Below are 21,470 nucleotides of genomic sequence, written 5' to 3'. Positions count from 1 at the left end.
GCATTTGTTACTGTTTCTAAAGCTACAAGACTGAATAATATTTACTAAGGAAACATTAAACAAGCAAATGGTCTTTTTCCAAGTAGCAGTGCCATTCTTGATATCTTGATTGCCATTGAAACAGGAGCCATGACAAGGCAGCAATCAATGTCGTGTTTCAATTTGCTTTGCTTTTCTTTCTTTCTTTCTTTCTTTTCTTTTTTTTTTTTTAAACTCAACGTGTTTTGTTCTAAATCTTCCCTTGCAGTTTCCAGGGAAAAGCACTATGACGCGAATGTTAGTCAACAGTGATGACAACATCTCATAGGAATGTTTAAATGGGAGAACATAGCCATGAGTCCAGACTTGGAGGAGGTGCATTTCCTCCCCCTAAATTTAACGGACTCTGAGAGCTATGCTCCATATATGATCAAATAAAACAGTTGAACATATTCGTTATGAGCGTCTGTGGTCATGGGGATTAACAAAAAAAAAGTGATCTAGTTTTTGTGGTGCTATTAGAGTCTGCGGAGTTTCTGAGATTCCCTCAAGCCCCTTTGTTGATTTAGAATGGGTAAGTAAGAAATTATTTAAGCAATTATGCTATTAGGCTAACAATTTGATTAGTTTATGTTGAACAAGTGTTGGCAGTGTTAGGAAGGTTTCCCCCCAGAAAACTTGATAAGCCTGGTGGTCAGCGATGGACTGGGGACAAAATATTCATCAACTGGTGTATGGTGAACAAATGACAAGCAACGATTGCTAATTCATCATTTGTCAGTGGAGGAAGGGAGTGTGGCCAGTGTAATGCTTAGCCTGTCAGTGGGGCAAGAAAAGCACAGAGGAAAACTCTAAAATAGAGCAACAACGATTGATTTGAATAACTTCAATAAATTGATGCTAAATTAAGAAAACTTCTAAGCAAAATCTCTTATACAGCTTCACAGAGACGTTTCTAAACGGCCTGCCAGTGCAGTAGCACAAACCGCTTTGTGTAGAAATGCTTGACGCAGTGGGGGCAAGCCAAGAAGAAAGCTTATGTAAAAGACAATTTCCAAACTTTTGGATCATTTCAAACTTAACATGGAAGATGACGTGACACGTGCACCATACACCAACACACCGGTTTAGACGGCTAACAGTTAGTGACTCTACAGTCTAACTTTCAGACGCCCATGTCACTCACCAGGCTTGGTCCTGCCTTTCAGAGCCATACACACTCAAAGTCACAGATACTACAGTAAACGATGAGGATCGAAAAAAAAACAAAAAGAATGAAAAAGAGGATGGTGACACAGACACAATGTGGTCAAAAATATTACCAGCGCCGCACATGCACGTTACTGTGTTTAAATGCGAAATCTGTTTTATCTGGTTGCTCAATGGGATAATTGGCATAACACGCAATTGTAAAAATATGACAGTTTCAGCTATAGTATGGTAAGTTTAACTTTTATTAGTCCCAAAATGAGGACATTTGTAAATAGTATCATAATTGCTTTTACAAAAATGCAAAGTCCTGATAGCAACTGACTGATAATCAATGTCTTTGAATAAATAGCTGTCTATGATTTCAATGAATGGGGCATTTTCTCGACTGCTCACTAAAATTTGTCAGTCAAAACTAGGGATGCACGATAATGCTATTTCCAACCGATACCGATAAACCAATAATTTAGAAAGTGTCGATAACCGATAAGTAAGCCGATAATTGTTTGCAAAATTAACTTGAATACAAATATACTTTTGAGTCCTACAATAAGTCTAAGAAGTACAAATATATTGAAACATTGTGTAAAGCACCATGAAACCGAATTTTATTGATATCTCTCACAACAACCTAAGACTCCTCATTTTGAGTTTACCAAAACAAAGCAAGTCATGTTTAAAAAAAATGCAACAACAAAAACTGTGAGGGTAACATTTTGGGGAGACCCAGTAAAGAAAGCCGACACTGGTGACTGCCATGTCGCCATGATGTATCTTCTGTAAGCACAGGATCCCCCGCATTATGATGCCACAAATATACGCCACTACCAGAGTGGAGGGGAGGGCTTGAGGAGTTGGGCATAACTTGTGCTACAACCACAATAGATGGACCAATGGGGCATGTCGTATTAGTATCGACGGATTTCATTTAGAGATAGACCGATATGCTTTTTTCAGGGCCGATACCGATTCCGATTATCGGTAGTCAAGGAGGCAGATAACCGATATTTGAAGCCGATATTCATTTGCAGTAAAAGTTAAAATGTTGGCACCAAATTTTTGAATAATGCAAACCCTAACCGTTCTTTACAATGGATTCTCACACTACACTTTTCATTTTACATCCTTCTATCTGCAATAAGATGTTGGTGGCGGGGGGAGTTAAATGTGGGGGCCAATGTGACATTACCTTTTATAGCATTTGGGATACTTGTAGTTTTATTCTATAAATGTTATATTTTTATATTTTGAAGTAATAGGAGGAACCCTGTCATTCAAAATGTGCATCAGCTGTGGCATTACTTATTACTACAGCAAAAAAAAATAAAAAAATTCCATGAGAAAAACTATTCATCCCTGAACACCATACAGTTCTTGTAGACCTTATTATAATTATTGTTATTGTTACCATATACACAGTTTTGATAAGCTGAGGATCTTAAATCGAGAACAGCAATATCATGCTACTCCTCTCTACAAGAGAACTGTCAAAAGACACTTCATCATGTAGTTTACTGCCACTTTGGATGCCCCAATCAACGCAGAAAAAGGTAGAGTAAAATAACTTGGTTATAATAATAGTAAGAATAACTTGGTTAAACAGACATTGTTGCGGTGGACCGCTGCCACTTTCTGCTGTTTAATGTGTTTTACACTTATAGACACGTGTGTATATGGGCACACTATTCTCTCACTACTGTACTGTACTGTATCACTTAATGGCACAGATGTACTTGTCTAAATAATAACTAGGCTGCAACATTGCTAATTCACATTAACAAGCACTATCTTAGCTGTCCACATGAATAGTTACTAACACACGAGAAAGTTATACAACACACCAAACATGAGCTCATTATTCAAAGTATGATGCACGTAACGAAATTACATCACTGAACATTAATTGCAGCCGACTACGGCCGTAGATGTTACATATTAGTGGCATCCATTGAGAGGATAATGTCTAACATACGGAAGAGAACACGTTCGTGTAGTTAAACGGTGTTTGAGACACTTAATTTGTTACGGAGCGGACTTTAACGAGGTGCACAACGAGCTGTCAATCAAATCGACGTCGAAGCTTAAGGCACACAATGGCAAACCAGTGCGACAAATAAACACAATATAAAGTAACTAAACGCTATTTAGTGTCACTGTGGCATCTCACTGCATAATAACCGCTATGCAACAAGTAGTGGACCTGACCCAGAATGCAATGTGTGCGTCACGAGAGGTAAATATAATGACATTACTCTACTCTTAACATGGAACTAGACAATATAATAATGACAACTGTTAATATTTGGAACCTTTCTAACAAACATTATTTACTTAATTAAGTGAAAATGTGTGTGATTCCCTCCCCGAGTAGTTCAAGTAGCGAATTAGCTACTGGGTGTTCGCCTACATGCTAAGCTGAACACACCACTGTTAGCTAGCGGGGATTCAATGCAAGGCAATGCAGCTCCATTCATATAGTGCATTTAATACACAACATAATTCAATGTGTTTAGCTTATCATGGTGAAACGATCGGCGGAGTCTCTTCTCTTTTAACTTACCTTCGAAGCATGTGTGTCTCGCGTTGTGTCCGTGGGCGCGTGTGTGACCGGCTACTGTGATACACGGCATACACTACTGATTGGTTCTGGCTTTTGCACGGCTAACCAATCAAATGCTGCTATGGGCGTTACATTGCTGGAGTTGGACTCCATAACAGACAGAGACGCTCTGGGCTGCATTCGAAGCGAAAAGACGGAGTTTTAAATGGATCGCTCATATCGGCCGTCAGATTAATAAAACAGACAGATACCGATATGTACCAATATGTCAAATATCGGCCCCGATTATCGGCCCGACCGATTATCGGTCTATCTCTAATTTCATTATTATCTGGTTTATCTTTTTGTCGTCAAATTGGTCGATAATTGCCGATAATTATCGGTCCCCCGATCGTGCATTCCTAGTCAAAACTGCAGACTGAGGTTAGAGGGTTAATGGAATTGGGGTTAAGTCCATCTTTGTGTGCATGGAAGTGCCTGCAATGAAATAGTTGTGTAGAAGGAGGCCGACTTTCACAGTCCACAGAGCAATTTAGTTTGCGTCTGAGGCTGTAGACGCTTTCGCCGATAAATCACAACGTGTGATCATGTAACTTATGACGACATTGACATTGATGTCTCCATTTTCCTCTCCCGCACCCGTAGGAAGTCCTGACATGGACACAGAGATGATTCCCAAGTTTGCCACAAAGGATGAAGAAGTCGATTACTGGAAGTCGCAAGCCCTGAAGTATAAGAAAAGGTAAGATCTGCAGTATGTCACATGTATGTACATATGTCATGGACAAGTGTTTGCTTGCTAAGCTCTTGTGTCAAAGTGACTTATGTAACAGTGTTGCAGTTTATTCAGTGCCTGGACTTTGAAGTGATCAGCAACCACAGTAGGGAAAAACACATTTTATCCCTTGACAACCCGAGTTTGTTTTGGATGGGAAAAAGTGCCAAATAAGCCTGCAGCAAAGTTGCTGATGATGAGGTTTTCCACCAAATGTTTTTTGGAAATATCTGCAGCTGGGCTTGGGCTTTAAATTTCATCCTTTTAAGGCCAATGACGAGGCAGGCCTTGTGAAATCTGTTTGGTGTGGAGGTTTGCTCAGGAGGAAATGACTACACGCGTCAAGGAGTCATCATAAAACCTTTACTGACCCCACTTTTTCTTTTTTTTTTGGTGCTCTTTGAAATGTGAATTTTGTATCTGAAGTATTGCATACATTTCACCATCGACCTTTTTTTTTTTTTTTTTTTCAAAGTCTCTCCTGTATGGTTGTGATTGTTTCACGTGGCCGATATGCTGTTTGTGTTTCAAAGTGGGGAAGGAATGTTAAACATTAGCGTCAGAGGGCGGGGGTGTGGGGGGTTGCTGAGCGGGCAGCCTCTGCGACGCTGGAATGCGTGGAACCGCTCGCCACCGCCGCTCATTCACTGCGCCAATGAGATCAGCTGACCACACAACAACGTACACTGTGCGTGTGTATGTGTGTGTTTTCACCTCACACTGACTTCATGCTCGATGATGAATCTGTTTTTTTGCAGATTTGTCGTGGTGGTTGGTTTATGTTTACTATTTTTTTTAAGAGCTCCCTCAGTTTAAAGTGTCTCTTCTGACATACACTACTGCTATTAACCAATATAGCTGTGCGTAGCTAAAGCACAATCATATTCATTGTTTCACGACCTTTTTAAAATGCTATTTTTGAAATGTGTCTAGCGCCTTTAATTTTCACGAAGAAAAAGACAACATAAGCGAAAACATGTTCACATTATTTTCTGTAAGACAAGAAAGATGCTTGATGGAAGTCAATTGAGGCAATCACGCTGAAGGTTGCCAGGGAAAAAACCTCCTTTCATATTATCTCTAAAGAATAAAAACATATTAATGTAGAATTTAATGCCAATTTAAAGCTCGGGGAAGAACAAAACTATTTTCAAAGCTTGTTTGGTTTCAAGAGAAATAAAGCAGACATGAAAAAAAAAAAAAAAGGTAAACTTACTTTGGAAAAAGAGTCATTGTCATTCATGTTGTGTATTAAATTGGAAATCAGATTATTGTAGGGGGAAACAAATCAGAGATTTTATTTCACTTCCCAATTGGTCAGCCATACGCTGCTGAAAGGTGTGAACAAGTATCTTTGCCATGCCCCTCACCGGTTTTCTAATTTGCCCAACAGTCCCTGGCTTCTGAACTCACCACATGCGCGCACACGCAATGCCCCCCCCCCAACACACACACACATGGCAGCAGGCCTTGTTTCTCAGCTAGCTCTGAACAAGTGACAGCCGCAGGTCAGCCGTCTTTCCGCGATATTTTTAGAACAATTAGCAATTCTGAGCGTCACACGTATTCGTTTTGACCAGAAACAAATCCACAAAAGTCCCACCGCTGGCGTGGATTGTCTTTGCGATGAATGCCGATGAACCTGCGAGAACACGCTGCGCCCGAGGCCTCTCGCGGGACAAAAGGCACTTTTCCAGAGCCGTCGTCACGCGGATTCAGCCACGAGTGAATCGACAATGACTGTTTGTGTGACCCCGCGCACATGTTTGTTTGTGCCGTCCAGCTGCCTCGACGCCCAGGAGGAGCTGCAGGAGTTCCAGGAGGGCAGCCAAGAGCTGGAGGCCGAGCTGGAGACGCAGCTCAGCCAGGCGGAACACCGGCTGCGCGACCTGCAAAGCGAGAACGAGCGGCTGAAGAACGAGGTGGACAACCTCAAGGTGAGTTCTGACTTGCCTTCTGGACTTCTTTGGGGATTTGGTCAGATCGGCCGGGTGAGAGATTACCACGCTGGCAAAGTCACCTGTGCTTATGTAATGGCTCATCTTCAGTTAGAGTAAGTGTCTTGTTGGTTGCATGTTGAGCTTTGATTCGTGATCTAGTTCGATCAAGTCATTCCTGCACCCGCTGCTGTCTGTCCAGGAGAAGCTGGAGAAGCAGTACGCTCAGAGCTACGAGCAGATCTCGGTGCTTGAGGACGACCTGGGCCGCACGCAGAGCGTCAAGGAGCAGCTCCACAAATCCGTTCGCAAGCTCGAGCAGGCCAACGACGACCTGGAGAGAGCCAAGAGGTGCGACTGACCTTCACATACAAGACAAATGAAGCCAACATGCAAAATCCTTTACTAATAGAAAAGTGTGGCTTTGGCACCATCTTGTGGCATCTATAAACCGACAATTTTTTCAGGGGATTCATTTTACTTTTTTATTATTTATTTATGTAATTTTTTAATAGTCTCAAATTACAAATATAAAACAAAGTGAACACACACACACACAAAAAATGGATTACAGTTGAACGGGCAACTATTTATTTATTTTAAAATTGTGCAGGGCAACCATCGTGTCCCTGGAGGACTTTGAGGGCCGCCTAAACCAGGCCATCGAGCGAAACGCCTTCCTGGAGAGCGAGCTGGACGAGAAGGAGTCCCTCTTGGTATCCGTGCAGCGGCTCAAAGACGAGGCGCGAGGTACTGCCGCAAATTCAAACACAAAGTGTTAGCAGGTGTTGAGTTGGTCTCCGCTATTCTCTTCCGCAGACCTCCGACAAGAACTGGCGGTGCGGGAGAGGACGACCGACAGGATGTCGGCGCCAAGCTCGCCGACCTTAGACATGGACAAGGCCGACTCGGCCGTGCAGGCGTCACTCTCGCTGCCCGCCACGCCGGTGGGACAGAGCACGGAGCATTCCTTCGTAGGCCCGAAAGGTCAGTACTGCAGCATGAGAGATACTGGAGTGGAGAACCCAACCCCGACCTCGAATGTATACGGGTGTGATTTAATGGCCACATTATGCTGGTCAACAGCAAATTTCAGGCAGAGGTGGCTTGATGTGTCCATAAGCATATTTTTCATGTTAACTTAAAAAATGGTCTTCAGTTTTGTCCTCGCTCATCACATTTTCGTTTTTCTTTTTAAGTTTGACTTAAAATAAAAAATACGCAAATATGGCTTTTACAACGCATTGTAATTGATAGCGTGACATTTCAGAAAATAAAAATGCCACCTGTTGCTGAACCTAACTCATAACTCATAAATATATACTATTACATATTGTGATGATGATAACCTAGAGATGGAATTAGGCCAGATTTGGAATCGGTCAACACGTCTGAAAACGCAAAACTTTTAACAAGGTTTATTCAGAAGTGCTTCTATTTTCATAACATTTTTGAATGAAAATAGTTTTTACTAAGTAAACAATTAACATTGAATATAGGTGGAGTACTGTATCCAATTCGAAGTATATGTTTTTGCTTTATTTGACACTCAGTTAAAGACATTTAAATTTTTAATTGAACAAGAATATTTTTTTTTCCCACGATGAAATGTTGGACATTTTCTAAATTAAATTCCCAATACTAGGAGAATAGTCCATTTTTGAGAAACAAGTCATATTTTAGAGATTAAAGGTTGCATATTTAAAGATTAGTGAAGAAATTTGAATGTCGATATTGTAATGGGAATAAAGTTGTATATTCTTGAGTGAAAAGTGATACTTTTCAAGTTTAAAGTTGTTTTTTGTAACGGATTGCCCCAAAATGTTTTTAAGTCTTTTTATTTAGTCTTCCATTTTCACTCAGGAAAATGGACTATATAAATACAGGATGCATACCCATGAACTGCTTCTCATTCTACACCTCTGGACTCTGTTAATGTGTGGTTTTCACTTAATTAGTAGATTAACACCTTAACTGTTGACAATGGGTACTTCTGCAAGCCTCTGGTCAATAGTTTTCAGACTGGATTTGGATTCAGATTTCCTGCTATCTGTCTGCGGCTGTGATGTCATGTGCGTATTGTGTACATGAAAAAGGGTGTATGCAGTTTTATTTTTCGGCCACAGGTGGCAGTACCAATTCAAATTTCAATTTTCTGCATATAGTAGATAAATTTCAAGTTGTAATACAACAATAAAGTGATATTTTAAAAATTATAGTATAAAATATATTTTCACGAAAATATATACATTTTATAAAAATCATATTTGGTAATATGAGAATACGGTTGTATAATTTTTTAGATTAAGTAATAGATTGACAAGTCCTAATGAAACAAGTATTAAGTTGTTGTTGTTTGAAGACCAAAGATATGACAAGAATAATCATAGTTTCAAATGACATGTACTATTTCAATTACAAAGTTGTATATTTGTAATATTTTGGGAATAATTGTAAAATTTTCTTTTCCGTGTGGCCTTAACACTGTCCGAATGTGTGCTGCACTGGTGCATTCTAAACGTGTTGTTGGTGTGACTCCAGCATTGGCCAACGGCTGTGGCAACTCATCCCTCACACCGTCCGCCAGAATCTCTGCTCTCAACATCGTCGGCGATCTGCTCCGGAAAGTCGGGGTAGGTCGTCTTCGCCACTCGTCCCACGTGAGACCCGAACAGACGCGTTGCTGTTGAATAATGACAATAAACATGTTTACTCGCCAGGCTCTGGAGTCCAAACTGGCCGCTTGCAGGAGCTTCGCCAAAGACCAGACGGTCAGAAAAAGCCTCCCCGTGGACAACGGCGCCCTCGTCAACGGCAACGCCACCAAGTTCTCGCACGCCCTGCACACCACCTACTTTGACAAAAGGTGAGTGCCCGCCTACTTGCCACCTGGCCCACACACACAAAAAAATCTATTCATTTGTCCATTATTCCGCCGTGTTTTGTGACAGCAGCGCCGTAAACGGACTGGACCCCGGGCCCCTGAGCTCCAGGACCGTGTCCCCGCCGGGCCTGCTGCCCCTGAGTGTGTGACCACGGGGACAATCGGAGGACGCAAGATGGTTGTGCGTGAGTGTGTTTGCACAAGAGACTTCACTACAGGACGTGTCTTGAAATGTTCCCCCCCGCCCCCCTTTGGAGTTTCCGTCACATGTGCGTAACTCTGTGCTTCATCCGAATGCCAACGTGAGGCCCCGCCTTTTTTTTTTTTTTTTTCCGGCGGCTCACCGTCTCCCCTAACGACAAAAGGTCCCGTTGGACCTCGCTACTTCTCCCGTGATTTGCACAGTTGGGTGACTTCTTCCCCCGTTCGGAATGTACTATTTAATGAAAAGGGATGTGTTCATATTAACTTATTTCACCGCAAGCTTTACGACAATGCAGTATTCTCGCCTGTGGAGGGAGGAGGGGGGTTTTGAGGGTGGCGGGGGGCGCTCACCCCATGCCCACGTCCACACTTATGACTGAAGTGAATGTTGATCGTTCCGAGCCTCGTAGCCAAAGTGCGGTCAAGCCGCACGTGTGTGGAATGCGTCTTTTTCTAAATGTGTTTTTGTGTGTGTGTGCTTATAATAAGTTACCTCAGTTTATTGGCGAAGATTAGTGCAGCTGGCCCTTTAAGTCCAACACAAGCAAATTGGCAATGAAACACGGCAAGATTACTGTGAAATTAACATAAAAAAAAAATAGAATGACCATAAAAGTTGACTTTTTAAATAGTTCATAGATGTGAATGCGAGGGTTAATGGTTAGTCTACATTGAGTATATGTGCCCTGTGATTGGCTGCTGACCGACCATTCAAGAGTGCAGGCTCCAGCTCACGCGCAAGCCCGCTGTGGTCAAGCGCTGCTGAAAACTGGCGGACGTGTGAAACAAGAATGTTGTAGCATGTTCAACTCTGTAAAACTAATCCAGTCTAGACCATCAATCGTTAATTAAAGCCACAATTAAGATGGCCGCCTGTTATCGAAACGTGCTCCTCTAAATGTACATAGTTCACAGGGATGGCCGTTTCTCCACCTTTGTACATGATATCCACGTCAAGGTCCTTTTTATTTATTCTTTGCCGGTTTATATGGCATGTGTGTGAACGGTGCACAGTGGCTCGGGTCACTGCAGGATGATCTTAACTTTGTTTGAATAAATACAAATTGACATGAACGATGCCGTGTGCCCTTTTTGTGCGCTTATGTGGCGGCTTCTTCTGGACTTCTCCCAAGTCAAATGCTCCAAGCTACAGGCCCAGATGCTTCTCCATGTCCACCTTTATTACGTTCTTCTTGATCTAGAAGGAAAGAGCAGTGACTTGAGAAATCCGATAGAATCAAAACATTTAGTGCCATGGTCAGGGATATTTTTTTAGCATCTGGATGGGTCTGATGCGCTGGCCCATTAAATTGCAAGCACTTTGAGTGGTAATGAGCCGAACCGCCAACAGAGGGCAGCAGTGCACCATTTTAGATTGAAAGTACTGTATTTTGTTTGCAAACTTTTTTTTTTCTCTTTTTTTTTTATCTATACAGTTTGGGGCGATGGAAGGGACTTTTAATTGGACAATTTTACAATCAAAAGTAATTCCTAAATGTTTTCATTTTTATAAAATTAAGCCACTGTTTTATACATATTTTGGGAAAAGCGGCTGAAAGCTGCTACTGTCTGGTGAAAAGAATGTAGAATTAATTCGAGAACACAATATTCTGTGGATCTTGAGGCATTAGTCAATATGATAAAATTGCCACGCGGGTTGTGATCAGTGCAAAGTAGCTGGCATTCTGTTTTTTTTTGGTTTGTTTTTTAATTTAACTACGTAGTTATATTTAGATGCTAAGCTACTTAATTACAGTTTTAGTTTCTTTATTTTCAGTAGTGGAAACTTAGCTACACTTGTAAAGTTACATTTAGCTACAGTTCCTTAGTGGAAGTCAAAGTTACAAATGTTTAGCTATTCTAGTAATTCTAGTAGGTTCTGTTTGGCCTACAGGTAGTAACCTACTCGGTTACACTTACTTAATTACAGTCTTTTTATCTTATTTTTTTATTTTTATTTATTTTATTTTTTTTATTTAAAGCTACAGTTAGTTACTTGGCTGCAGCTGATGCTAAACAAAGTTAATAATATGTGGTTAGTTACTTGTTTGCATGTTGAGTTTCTTAGTTACATAACTAAATTGTGGTTAGTCAGCTAAGTGTAGCTTTTGAGCACAGAAGTTTGCCCAGCCATCATTTTGAATCTACTCATCTCACCTTTCTGGAGGCGGTCATGGGGTAGCTGTCCACAAACACCACGTAGTGAGGGATTTTGAAGTGTGAAATCTAAAAGGAAAGAACCATCAGCCTGCGTGAAGTCCAAAAAGTCGCCACTGTTCGACATCTGTGACGTCACCTGGCCTTTGCAGAAGGTTTTAATCTCGTCCTCCGTGCACGTTTGTCCTTCCTTGAGCCTGATGCAAGCGCACACCTGCTCCCCCAGACGCTCATCTTTCACTCCCACCACCTGGGAGACAACATTGACATTTGCATCCAAATCAATGCAACAAATTCAAATCATACGGGAATCATAGAGGCTTGTCCACCACTTTAAAATTGCATTTTTACCTGCACCTCGTGCACTTTGTCATGGGTGTAAAGAAACCTCTCGATCTCGGCGGGGTAGATGTTCTCCCCCCCTCGGATGATCATGTCCTTGATGCGACCCCTGATGGAGCAGTAGCCCAGCGCGTTCAGGCTGGCCACGTCGCTGCCAGCACAAGCAACATGTTCACTACGACGTGCTTAGAGAGGACACTCAAAACTGCATTCACTACAAGATGAGTATGAAATCTGGTATTTGTGCTCGAGTAGTACACATACGTCCAGCAAAAGAATCACTACCTCAATTAAGTTCAATATACTGTATTAGGGGTGTTAAAAAAAATTGATTCGGCGATATATCGCGATACTACATCGCGCGATTCTCTAATCGATTCAATAAAAAAAAAAAATCTTTTATTTTTTTTTATTTTTTATTTTTTATTTTTTTTTTAAGAGCTCAGAATTGTTCATTCAAACATGAAACAGATTACAACCTCTATAAGACTGAAATTTCAGATAAATAAATAATACATTTTCATATAAATCTTACACTCTACAAGCTTACTGATTAGTATTTTCTAAATTTGAATGGAAAAAAATCGCAACAATCGACTTATAAATTCGTATCGGGATTAATCGGTATCGAATCGAATCGTGACCTGTGAATCGTGATACGAATCGAATCGTCAGGTACTAGGCAATTCACACCCCTATACTGTATGTATTTGAATTTATTAAAACAGTACAGTTTATCATAATCTGACTGATATTTAAGTGTTATCAATGCAGCTGAACTACCTGTAAATTTGTTTTTACATTTTAATTTCATATGTACGGCTGTTTAACATTTTAATCCCAAAAAAAATTCCCCTATAGTTTAGCACAATGTCAATGTGAATAATCATTTTTGGTGAGCAATACGTTTTACACTGCATTTTAATGGCAATGATGATGGTAATTGGTGGTTGCATATTTTTTACATGGGGCTTAATGGAAGTGTGCCATCACAGGACGTGTGCGGTTCTGACGGCCTCACCCAGTCTTGTACCAGCGGTCCAGGCCAACCACCTCCTGGGTCTTGTCGGGTTCGTCCCAGTACCCGTGCATGACGCAGCTTCCCCGTATCAACAGTTCCCCCGTGTCCCCCAACGGGACCGTCTCGCCCGTGTCCGCGTCCACCACCTTGGCCTGCCGGGACACGCGCACATGATTTTTGTCAAATTGCAGACATTTTCCACCTTTCAAAAGTTTGTGGAGGTTTGTACCTCGACGTGGTGCATGACACAGCCGACTGTGTGGAGCTTGAGGTCGTCGTTGTCGAGCGGGAAACCCAAGAAGGTGACAGGGCTGTTCTCTGTGGTGCCGTAGCCGACCTGATCAGTACAACACAATTGAGTGACATCATTAGAGCACGCAGGTGTAATAAATCACGTGGCTCACCATGATTTCTTTCATGTTCAGCTTTGCCCTCACGTTGTCCAAAAGCTCTGGGGCGCAAGGGGACGCCGCCATGATGCCTAAAGCACATCAGTGTGTCAATACATTCAATTCATACAAATATTGATGAATTGCAAACAGCAGCAAGCAGTCTTGGGTTGGGTTGTCTTACCACCTTCCATTGAGGACAAATCGTATTTTTCCAGATCTGGGAGGCCCAGCAGGTCTGTGTACATGGTGGGAGTGCCATAGATGAAATTGCACCTTCAATGAAATAAGTCAAGTTTTTGTTTTGTTTTGTTTTTTTCAATAAATTAATCTCATAAGTGAACATGTGATTTGCTCTCTAGCACACTTTGCAAGTTAATACTTTTGATCAGCCGCATGTGAAAGCTCATACTTGCCAACTCTAACGATTCAGGCAGGAAGCGGGAGACTCCTGAATTTCAGCCTAATCTCCCGCTTGTCTCCCGGTCAGTCATTTCTCCCGCAAATGTCACGATTTTACAGCCAAGTCAACGATTTATATTGTGGGGAACATTTGACATGTCTGGCAAACCGCCAAAGTCCAACTTCAAATAAACCTAATCCTACCAAATAATAGACCGCAATGCGTTGGAACACTTTTATTTTGAAATTGTTCTGTTCCCGGAATCATGTCACCTGGAGCAGCGCAACGGACACGCCACTTTGTCTCACAGGCTAAAAACTACTCAACTTAACTCCATTATAAAGCGCTTTAAAACAGCCAGCGCTGCCTACAGTGTTGTACATGGAGTAAAACAAACAAACAATCAAATAAACAAACAAACAAACAGTCATGAAATAAAGGCAATATAAAACAAAACAACCCAAACTAAATTAATAAATATAAGTGGGTAGGTGAATAAGGAAATAAAACAATAAATAACCAATGTTGTCAACTCCCCAAGGAAAGTAGCTATGGGGTATATGCACTGATCTGAATATATGACTGGATACATGATAGATAGCCCATACACGCTCGTGCAAGACTAGAACGGGAACTCATCCCTAGAAGTGAGAGAGTTGTCATTGGTGCAGACATGGACCAATATTGGACATGTTGGTGCAGGAAACAGAGGAGATGAGGTGATGGGCAGGTTTGGTATCCAGGAAAGGAACGCAGAAGGACAGTTGGTGGTTGACTTTGCAAAAATGAAAGGAAAGGTTTAAAAAAAAACTGTGGTGAGACCAGCGGTGTTGTTTGGTCTGGAGACGGTGCCACTGATGAAAAGACAGAAGGCAGAGCTGGAGGTGGCAGAGAAGAAGATGCTGAGGTTCTCTTTGGGAGTGACCAGGATGGATAGGATCAGGAATGAGTACATCAGAGGGACAGCACATGTTAGAGGCTCTGGAGATAAAGTCAGAGAGGCCAGACTGAGATAGTTTGGACATGTCTAGAGGAGAGATATTGAGCATATTGGCAGAAGGATGCTGAGTTTCCAAATGCCAATCAGTAGGTCTAGAGGAAGACCAACGAGGAGGCTTATGGATGTAGTTAGAGGAAATGAAGATGTGAGAGCAGAGGATGCAGAGGACAGGTTTAGATGGAGGCAACTGATTCGCCGGGGCGACCACTGAAGGGAAATGCCGAAGGCTAAATCAAGAAAGAAAGAATCTGCCTGTGCCTCGATCAAATTCACCACCTGTGCCACAACTTAGACCTGGTTTCACCTGGTCTAAAGTCTAGTCTACTTTCTGTCACCAAATTATCACATGTGTCAGCGGCATGTAAAAGAAAATGTCCCTGGTTGAAGTGTAGTGCAGTCTGCCAAATTCCCAAACACAATAATTTCGACTTGCCCTGGCATGAAAATGAAGATGTGCCAGTTTTTACATTCAGCGCACGTGCCTGTCTACGAAAAAGTCCGTTTGAAAGCAGTTTTAAAGTATAGATGACAGGTGCAAAATATTGCTTTCAGTATGGTACAGTACAGATTTCTGCTCTCTGCACGGCACAATAATAAATATTATTAGATCACTGAGGAAGACAAATAGTAGCTGTTACTTTTCCTTGTGAATGGCCTCCAGGTTGGCTTGGCTGTCGTAGGCGGTGGAGGGAAAGACCAGCGTGGTGCCGTGCACGGCCATGCAGATGCCTCCAACCACCGAACCGAAGCAGTGGTACATGGGGACCGGCATACACACCCGCACCTGAGGCTGATGGGAAAAAAATCCATCCGGTTGGTGCAATGCTGCGTCTTTACAAAGTGCTACCCTAAGTTTTTTTGAACAAGTTGCACTTACCCTCCAGTCGTAACCCGCTCTGAGTCCCACAAAGTAGCCGTTGTTGACCACGTTGTGGTGGGACAGCGTGACTCCCTTGGGGTTGCCAGTGGTGCCCTGAAAGAAAGGGGGACGCGTGGTGATGTCACAAGAGGTCACAACCCCCAAAGCGCAGGGCTGCCGGTCTCACGGAGGTGAACTGAATGTTGATGGCGTCGTCGCACGACAGCTTGCCGTGAAGTTCGCTCAGCTGGTGCCGGTGACGACTCTCCGCCGCTTGGAAAACGTCGTCCACATGCAGCATGCCCGCCTCTCGCTTGTCCATCACTATCACCATGCGCAGGTCTGGCAACCTTAAAGGACACGCATATTAACTCATTTGCTCCCAATAACGTATAAATACATTTTTTTAAAATGTTTTAAGTGTCCCAAAGACGTATTTATACGTTTTTTTATTATTATTTATTTATTTATTTTTTTATGCTAGAGCATACAGAAGGCTTTGATGCAGCCTGTCAACTGCAAAGAACAGTTGCAGAAATGGTAGTTATTACACAAACGGCCAGCAGGTGGCAGCAGAGCAAAAGAAATCAACCAGGGCCATGTAGAAAAAAAGCTAAATTACTTACAATTTTAAATAGATTTGTGGAAACTGATGAAACTTAGCTCTCTTCTAATGCTAATTGTTGCAAAACGGAAACAGATAGAAAGATACATTTTCTTCCTGGTGAAAGAAGAGACTTTAATCTTTCTTTTGATAGATTCCATGCTTTTATAGCAATAGAACACAATATTCTGTGGACCTTGCAAAATCAGTCAAAATCCAGTAAAACAGCCGGGATTGAACGGGATTGCTTCTGTGAAGATGGCTGGGAGTGAATGAGTTAAGGACCCCGAGGTCAATTTAACCTGCACCATCATGATTTATTTATTTTTTATTTTTTTTAACAAGAAATATATAATTTTGTTGTCTCTGTGGAACCTGGGACTGCGGATGTCTCCCGGCGGCGACGTGTTGATCTCCGGGCAGATCTGCCGCAACATCTCGCAGAACTTTTGTGTCTTAAAGCTGCTGGGACAAACAACCGCTTTGCACTGCACCTGTACAAGAACAAGCACCATGTGAATTACTTTTGAATTTACAAATATGATGAACTTCAATGTACTGCAGAAAAAAACAACAACAGTTAAAACAACCTTTCTGAGTGTGAACTCCACTTCCTTGAGCTGATAAGCCGGGTTTAAGGACACCTGGCAGGAACAAACAGACCACATTATTAGGGACATCTGTTTTGTACTTAACAATATAATTCCATGATTGAACTGATGACACCAATCATTCCCAGTAATCTTGTAAACACGCGTAGCTAGCTACACACTTTTTAACCTCCTTGGCAGAGGTAACGCAAACAAAGTTTGAAAAGTCCTGCTCAATCGTACAGTATGATCTGCTTCCGTTTAGGCTGACCTGAATGATTCCAGCCTTGGCTGAGGCATACTGGAAGAGGATCCATTCGTACGTGTTGGGTCCCCAAAGGCCCAGACGGTCGCCTCGTTGCAGGCCCAGAGCAAGGAGCCCTGCCGCCACCTGGTCCACCTGCACAACCAAAACCACAAACTTTCAGTATCGTATGAGTACCGCTAAGTAATTAACTCATTTGCTCCCAAAAATGTGTAAATACCTTCTATTTTACATATTACCAGTGTCCAAAAGACGTATTTATACGTTTAATTTTAATTTTAATTTTTTTATGCTAGAGCATACAGAAGGCTTTGATGCAGCCTCTGAACTGATTAGAACGGTTGAAACAATGGTAGTTATTACAAAAACGCCCAGCAGGTGGCAGCAGAGTATAAGAGATCAACCAGGGCCATGTTGCAACAAGCTATTTTCCCCACAGTTTTAAACAGATTTGTGAATAATGATGAAACTTACTTATATTCTAATGCTAATTGCTGCCAAACAGAAACAGATACAAATGTACTTTTTTTTCCTGCTAAAGAAGAGGCTCTAATCTTTCTTCTCTACCTAAATTAGACTTAAGCTTTTCAATAAATTATTCAATGTTTTAAGGTACCTCCTACAATGTGCTCATGTACCCCAAGTTGGAAAATACTGCTGTGCACGACATACATGCGCGACATACGTTCAAGGACCGCAAGTAAACAGCAAACAAATATTATCACTGAATTCAACTAACAACATTCCACCAGATGGTGCCAAAGAAATACTTTAATTGCCTTGGCCCAAGCATAAATACAGCAAATAGCCAAGAGTATCAGCAAAAAAAACAAAAAAATAAAAAAAAATTCCATAACCACAACACCCCATTGACCCCATTGCAGACATACGTCCTGCTGAAAGCACTTGAAGGTTTTCCTGACGCCGTCCTGCAGGAAGACGACAGCTTCGCGCTGGGGCCAGCGTTGGGCGGCGACCTCCAAGCTTTGTCCAACCGTCATGGACAGCAGCGAGACGGTGGACGTGCCGTGGACGTAGCTGCTGCTCAGGGACGGTCGGCATGGAGGATGGTCCACGTGCAGCCACCTGCGCACATCAAATCTGGATTCTGCAGTGTATTTGCATTTGAAAAATTGCGTGCGTGCCTTCAATGGAGGATATATTGCACAATTATTGAACAATCAATAGCTACTCGACAGAAATGCAGTAGAATGGAATGCAACTATGCCACAAACTGGAGCAGTTCAGAAATAATCCCACATGACAAAAATAAAAACCGGAAATAAAACATAACTGATTTATCGGCTGGACCTATATTTTTGGTAGATTTTATACCTATTTATACTTCGTTATTATTTTACCCATTAACATTAACACTTTATATCGTAACCCACAGATATTACAGGGTACGATATTCAAACCCCCCCCCCCCCCCCCAAAAAAAAAGAAGAAAAAAAAATCTGCTTTTTGCTGATTTTTCTCGCTGTTGAAAAGTAAGAAATAAATACCGTTAGAATATCTGATCTCAGGTTTCAAAGTATGGTTCTAAACACTTTTTCAGCTATTTATTTATTTATTTTTTCCAGTTTATATAGCTCCACAGTCTTGAACGTTAAATCAAAACTTTTGAAACAGTTACACTGGGAAAGAATACATTTTAGCTCACTCAGCAGAGTTACATTAACACTAAGGGAGTAGACAAGTAACTCTTCTCATGATCTGTTTTGCAGCATTAATTTGACTCGTGATTCACGGTATTCGATCGCAAATGTTAGTCAAGGTAAACTTCAAGTCAGCAGCATCTTCTTTGTGAACAAAAGTTGTAAAAATGTTTGAATTTCAGTGTTGCCCAGTGATAAGCAAGGAGGAAGAGAGGAGGAGGAAAATTGTGCTGATTTGTCCCTCTCAAATTGGAAAAGTGCAGCTGCAAAAGTGGTGTTTGGGAGTTCAAATTACCCACTAATTTAACTCTGGAATTTTAACACTCCACTTTTTGCTGTGATCTTTCCACATCAGATAAGCATTTATGTGCTAACCATTGGTTTCATGGTGCTTGAGCGTTTTTCAAAGACACTGCCAATTATTATACCTTACACAAGGCGTGTGTGAGCAAGGCACTCACTTCATTCACCACAAAGCTTACATGCAAAACAATACTGTTAGCAATTGTGGAGTACAGACACCAATCCTGCTCCACTTTCTCTGCATTGGACACGACACAAAAAACAGTAGGCTTGGGAAAAATACACCTTTTACTCTTATCTGATCTTGGCTATGGCCCATCAGGACATTTCTGTGGGCCATTCTACTACAGTATGTACTATCTCAATTTGTGTGGTGAAGGGAGGCCATTCAGATGGATCTTCCGAGCAAGACCTCATTCCAGTCCTCTCCTCCGCATCGCTCTGGATTTTAAACTAAGGTTAAGGTTTTGAAGTAGAGATTTAAAGTAGGGTCAGCTTTTCAAACTACAACAAACAGGGCTCCACTATATTTATTTCTCGGAGCACAGTGACCCCTAATCTTAAATTTTAGCACCGTACACTTTCGTTGAAACTGACTTGCATAGGAAATCTTCACATTTCCGCTGATTTTCACTGCATGACTGATAAATGTGCGGAACAGAAGAACAGCAAAAAACATTAACACATTCACTGCCAGCCCAGCAAAAATGCATTATTTGACGTCTTTTTCCGTCAATGGCAGTCAATGAGTTAAAAAAATAAAAAATTTTTTTTTTTTTTTTTTTTTAAATCCACAAATTGAATGTTTGCATGTGTAAGTAAATGAAAAATTTACTTATGATGTCTGAATTTCCGGTATGGATGTATGTGTTTGTCAGGTTATTGGATAACTGGCCCAGATGCCATATGTGACAAAGTAACATGGTGCAGTGTTGATTCAGGCACGACACAATAAATTGCAATAGCTTCTCTTCAAATTCCTGTAAGGCAAATGCCCTGTAAATAACAGAGCAGGTCCATGTAACATATTTGGGGGTCTCGTGGGAGAAACTTACCGACCCTGCTGGAACCAGTTTGACCTCCACGTTGCGCTGCGTTCAAGTCCACATGCAAATCTGACACTCAGGGCACACCGCGACAAATGCACGAATGGTGACATTATTCCAGGTGAAGGCAAAAATAAATCAACTGGCAGTGAGAGAAACGTCAGGTCTGTCTGCATTCCAGGCAAAAACAGCTTTGTCAACTTTGTAACAAGAGTTAATCACCACGTGTGTAATCTTTAACCACTAACAGTGACAGAGTTGAGTGCTGACCTCCGGATCACTTGCTACAGATCCAAAGTGCAGCTGGAAGTTTGAAATAAAAACAGGTTGACGATCATAAAAAAATAAAATAAAATAAAATACCACAACACTCCAAGCGGCAACAGATGGAAAAATAAACTGATTTTTTTTTTTTTTTAAATAATTGATTTGCAAAATGTATTTTTGTAACATGTTGCTTGTTTTATATTTTTTAAGACAACAAATTAATAAAGACTTAATTATGTTTAACTAAATGTTTTAAACGAATCTCTGTTACATTAAAACAAATACATGGGGTGTTTAAGAATTAGATTTGGTTTGCTTTAGTGTGAATACAGTTTGATTCAATATGCTCATTTTGAGAGGGTCTGACCACTACGAAGTTCGATCCCATCACTGCATGCGGATGCATTATACAATGACATGTATCTTTATTTTGCAATAGTCTGTCTATATTTTACAATAAAGTGTGTGTTTACTATGTACAAGGGTAATAAATTGTAAACAGTGGTACGGTATTTATTTCAATGATGGCAGTATAAACCTTTTAATGGTTTGTTCTCATAGCCCAAAGAGAAACTCACACTCCAACAACTACTCACATTAGGTTGCATAATTATTGTATATTTGCTGTAATTACTGTAATACAACATTATAGCTGTTATCATTATTTAAACATTTTCAGCTCCATGTAGTGGGTGCCCACAAGCACACCAAGGGACAATTCGGAGCGCCCAGTTAACCTGGAGGGAGGAGACCGGAGTACCCGGAGAAGACCCACGCAGGCACGGGGAGAACATGCAAACTCCACCCAGGAAGGTCAGAGCCCGGACTCGAACCCGAGTCCTCAGTACTGGGAGACGGACGTCCTAATGCCGGTTCAAAATGCACAGCAAAAATGATTAATGATGAATTACATTTTTTGGACAATTCAAACTGCTGTGGTTCACTATTTAAGCCAAAAATATAATGTACGATCATAAAATTGTAGTGCATTTGAATTATTTTCTTAATGATGATG

At 41.4% G+C, this 21,470-nt stretch overlaps 2 protein-coding genes across 4 annotated transcripts in view; one reads left to right on the top strand and one right to left on the bottom strand.

Moving 5' to 3' along the window:
* LOC144023215 (nuclear distribution protein nudE-like 1-B) overlaps positions 1 to 10,622 on the top strand; it is an 11,658-nt gene extending 1,036 nt beyond the window's left edge. Inside the window, exons 2-9 of one of the 2 annotated variants that reach the window (XM_077528417.1) lie at positions 4,394 to 4,490; positions 6,307 to 6,460; positions 6,663 to 6,811; positions 7,074 to 7,210; positions 7,280 to 7,447; positions 9,002 to 9,093; positions 9,181 to 9,326; positions 9,415 to 10,622. In XM_077528417.1, the coding sequence (XP_077384543.1) occupies positions 4,405 to 4,490; positions 6,307 to 6,460; positions 6,663 to 6,811; positions 7,074 to 7,210; positions 7,280 to 7,447; positions 9,002 to 9,093; positions 9,181 to 9,326; positions 9,415 to 9,493 (1,011 nt within the window). In that variant the 5' untranslated portion in view covers positions 4,394 to 4,404 and the 3' untranslated portion in view covers positions 9,494 to 10,622. Of the gene's footprint in view, positions 1 to 4,393; positions 4,491 to 6,306; positions 6,461 to 6,662; positions 6,812 to 7,073; positions 7,211 to 7,279; positions 7,448 to 9,001; positions 9,094 to 9,180; positions 9,327 to 9,411 lie in introns of both variants that reach the window. The other variant, XM_077528410.1, reaches the window with a different exon arrangement.
* LOC144023202 (medium-chain acyl-CoA ligase ACSF2, mitochondrial-like) lies at positions 10,469 to 20,468 on the bottom strand. 2 transcript variants are annotated; one of them, XM_077528390.1, is made up of 16 exons: positions 20,198 to 20,468; positions 18,069 to 18,264; positions 17,185 to 17,313; positions 16,914 to 16,967; positions 16,699 to 16,817; positions 15,907 to 16,069; positions 15,738 to 15,833; positions 15,499 to 15,650; positions 13,642 to 13,733; positions 13,473 to 13,549; positions 13,298 to 13,405; positions 13,069 to 13,220; positions 12,057 to 12,198; positions 11,845 to 11,955; positions 11,706 to 11,774; positions 10,469 to 10,746 (listed from the first exon to the last, which is right to left on the bottom strand). In XM_077528390.1, exons 1-16 carry the CDS (start codon positions 20,362 to 20,364, stop codon positions 10,696 to 10,698), a joined length of 1,878 nt encoding a protein of 625 aa, XP_077384516.1. In that variant the 5' UTR covers positions 20,365 to 20,468; the 3' UTR covers positions 10,469 to 10,695. The 2 variants fall into 2 exon arrangements, with proteins under 2 accessions (XP_077384516.1, XP_077384522.1); XM_077528396.1 differs by having other exon boundaries at positions 13,645 to 13,733.
* Positions 20,469 to 21,470: the final 1,002 nt, after the last annotated feature.

This window comes from Festucalex cinctus, chromosome 1 (genome assembly GCF_051991245.1).
Source record: "Festucalex cinctus isolate MCC-2025b chromosome 1, RoL_Fcin_1.0, whole genome shotgun sequence".
In the NCBI taxonomy this organism is placed as follows: Eukaryota; Metazoa; Chordata; class Actinopteri; order Syngnathiformes; family Syngnathidae; genus Festucalex; species Festucalex cinctus.
Note: the sequence above shows the minus strand (reverse complement) of the source record. Positions and strands in the feature narration are given on the sequence as shown.

Excerpts from the sequence above, each read along its gene's own strand:
- LOC144023202 (XM_077528390.1), bottom strand. The coding sequence starts at position 20,364 with ATGCAGACAGACCTGACGTTTCTCTCACTGCCAGTTGATTTATTTTTG. Across the intron at positions 15,834-15,906 it reads TCAACATTCAGTTCACCTCC|GGCACCACTGGCAACCCCAA; the intron begins GTGAGACCGGCA and ends CCTTTCTTTCAG. Across the intron at positions 13,550-13,641 it reads TTTGTCCTCAATGGAAGGTG|GCATCATGGCGGCGTCCCCT; the intron begins GTAAGACAACCC and ends GATGTGCTTTAG.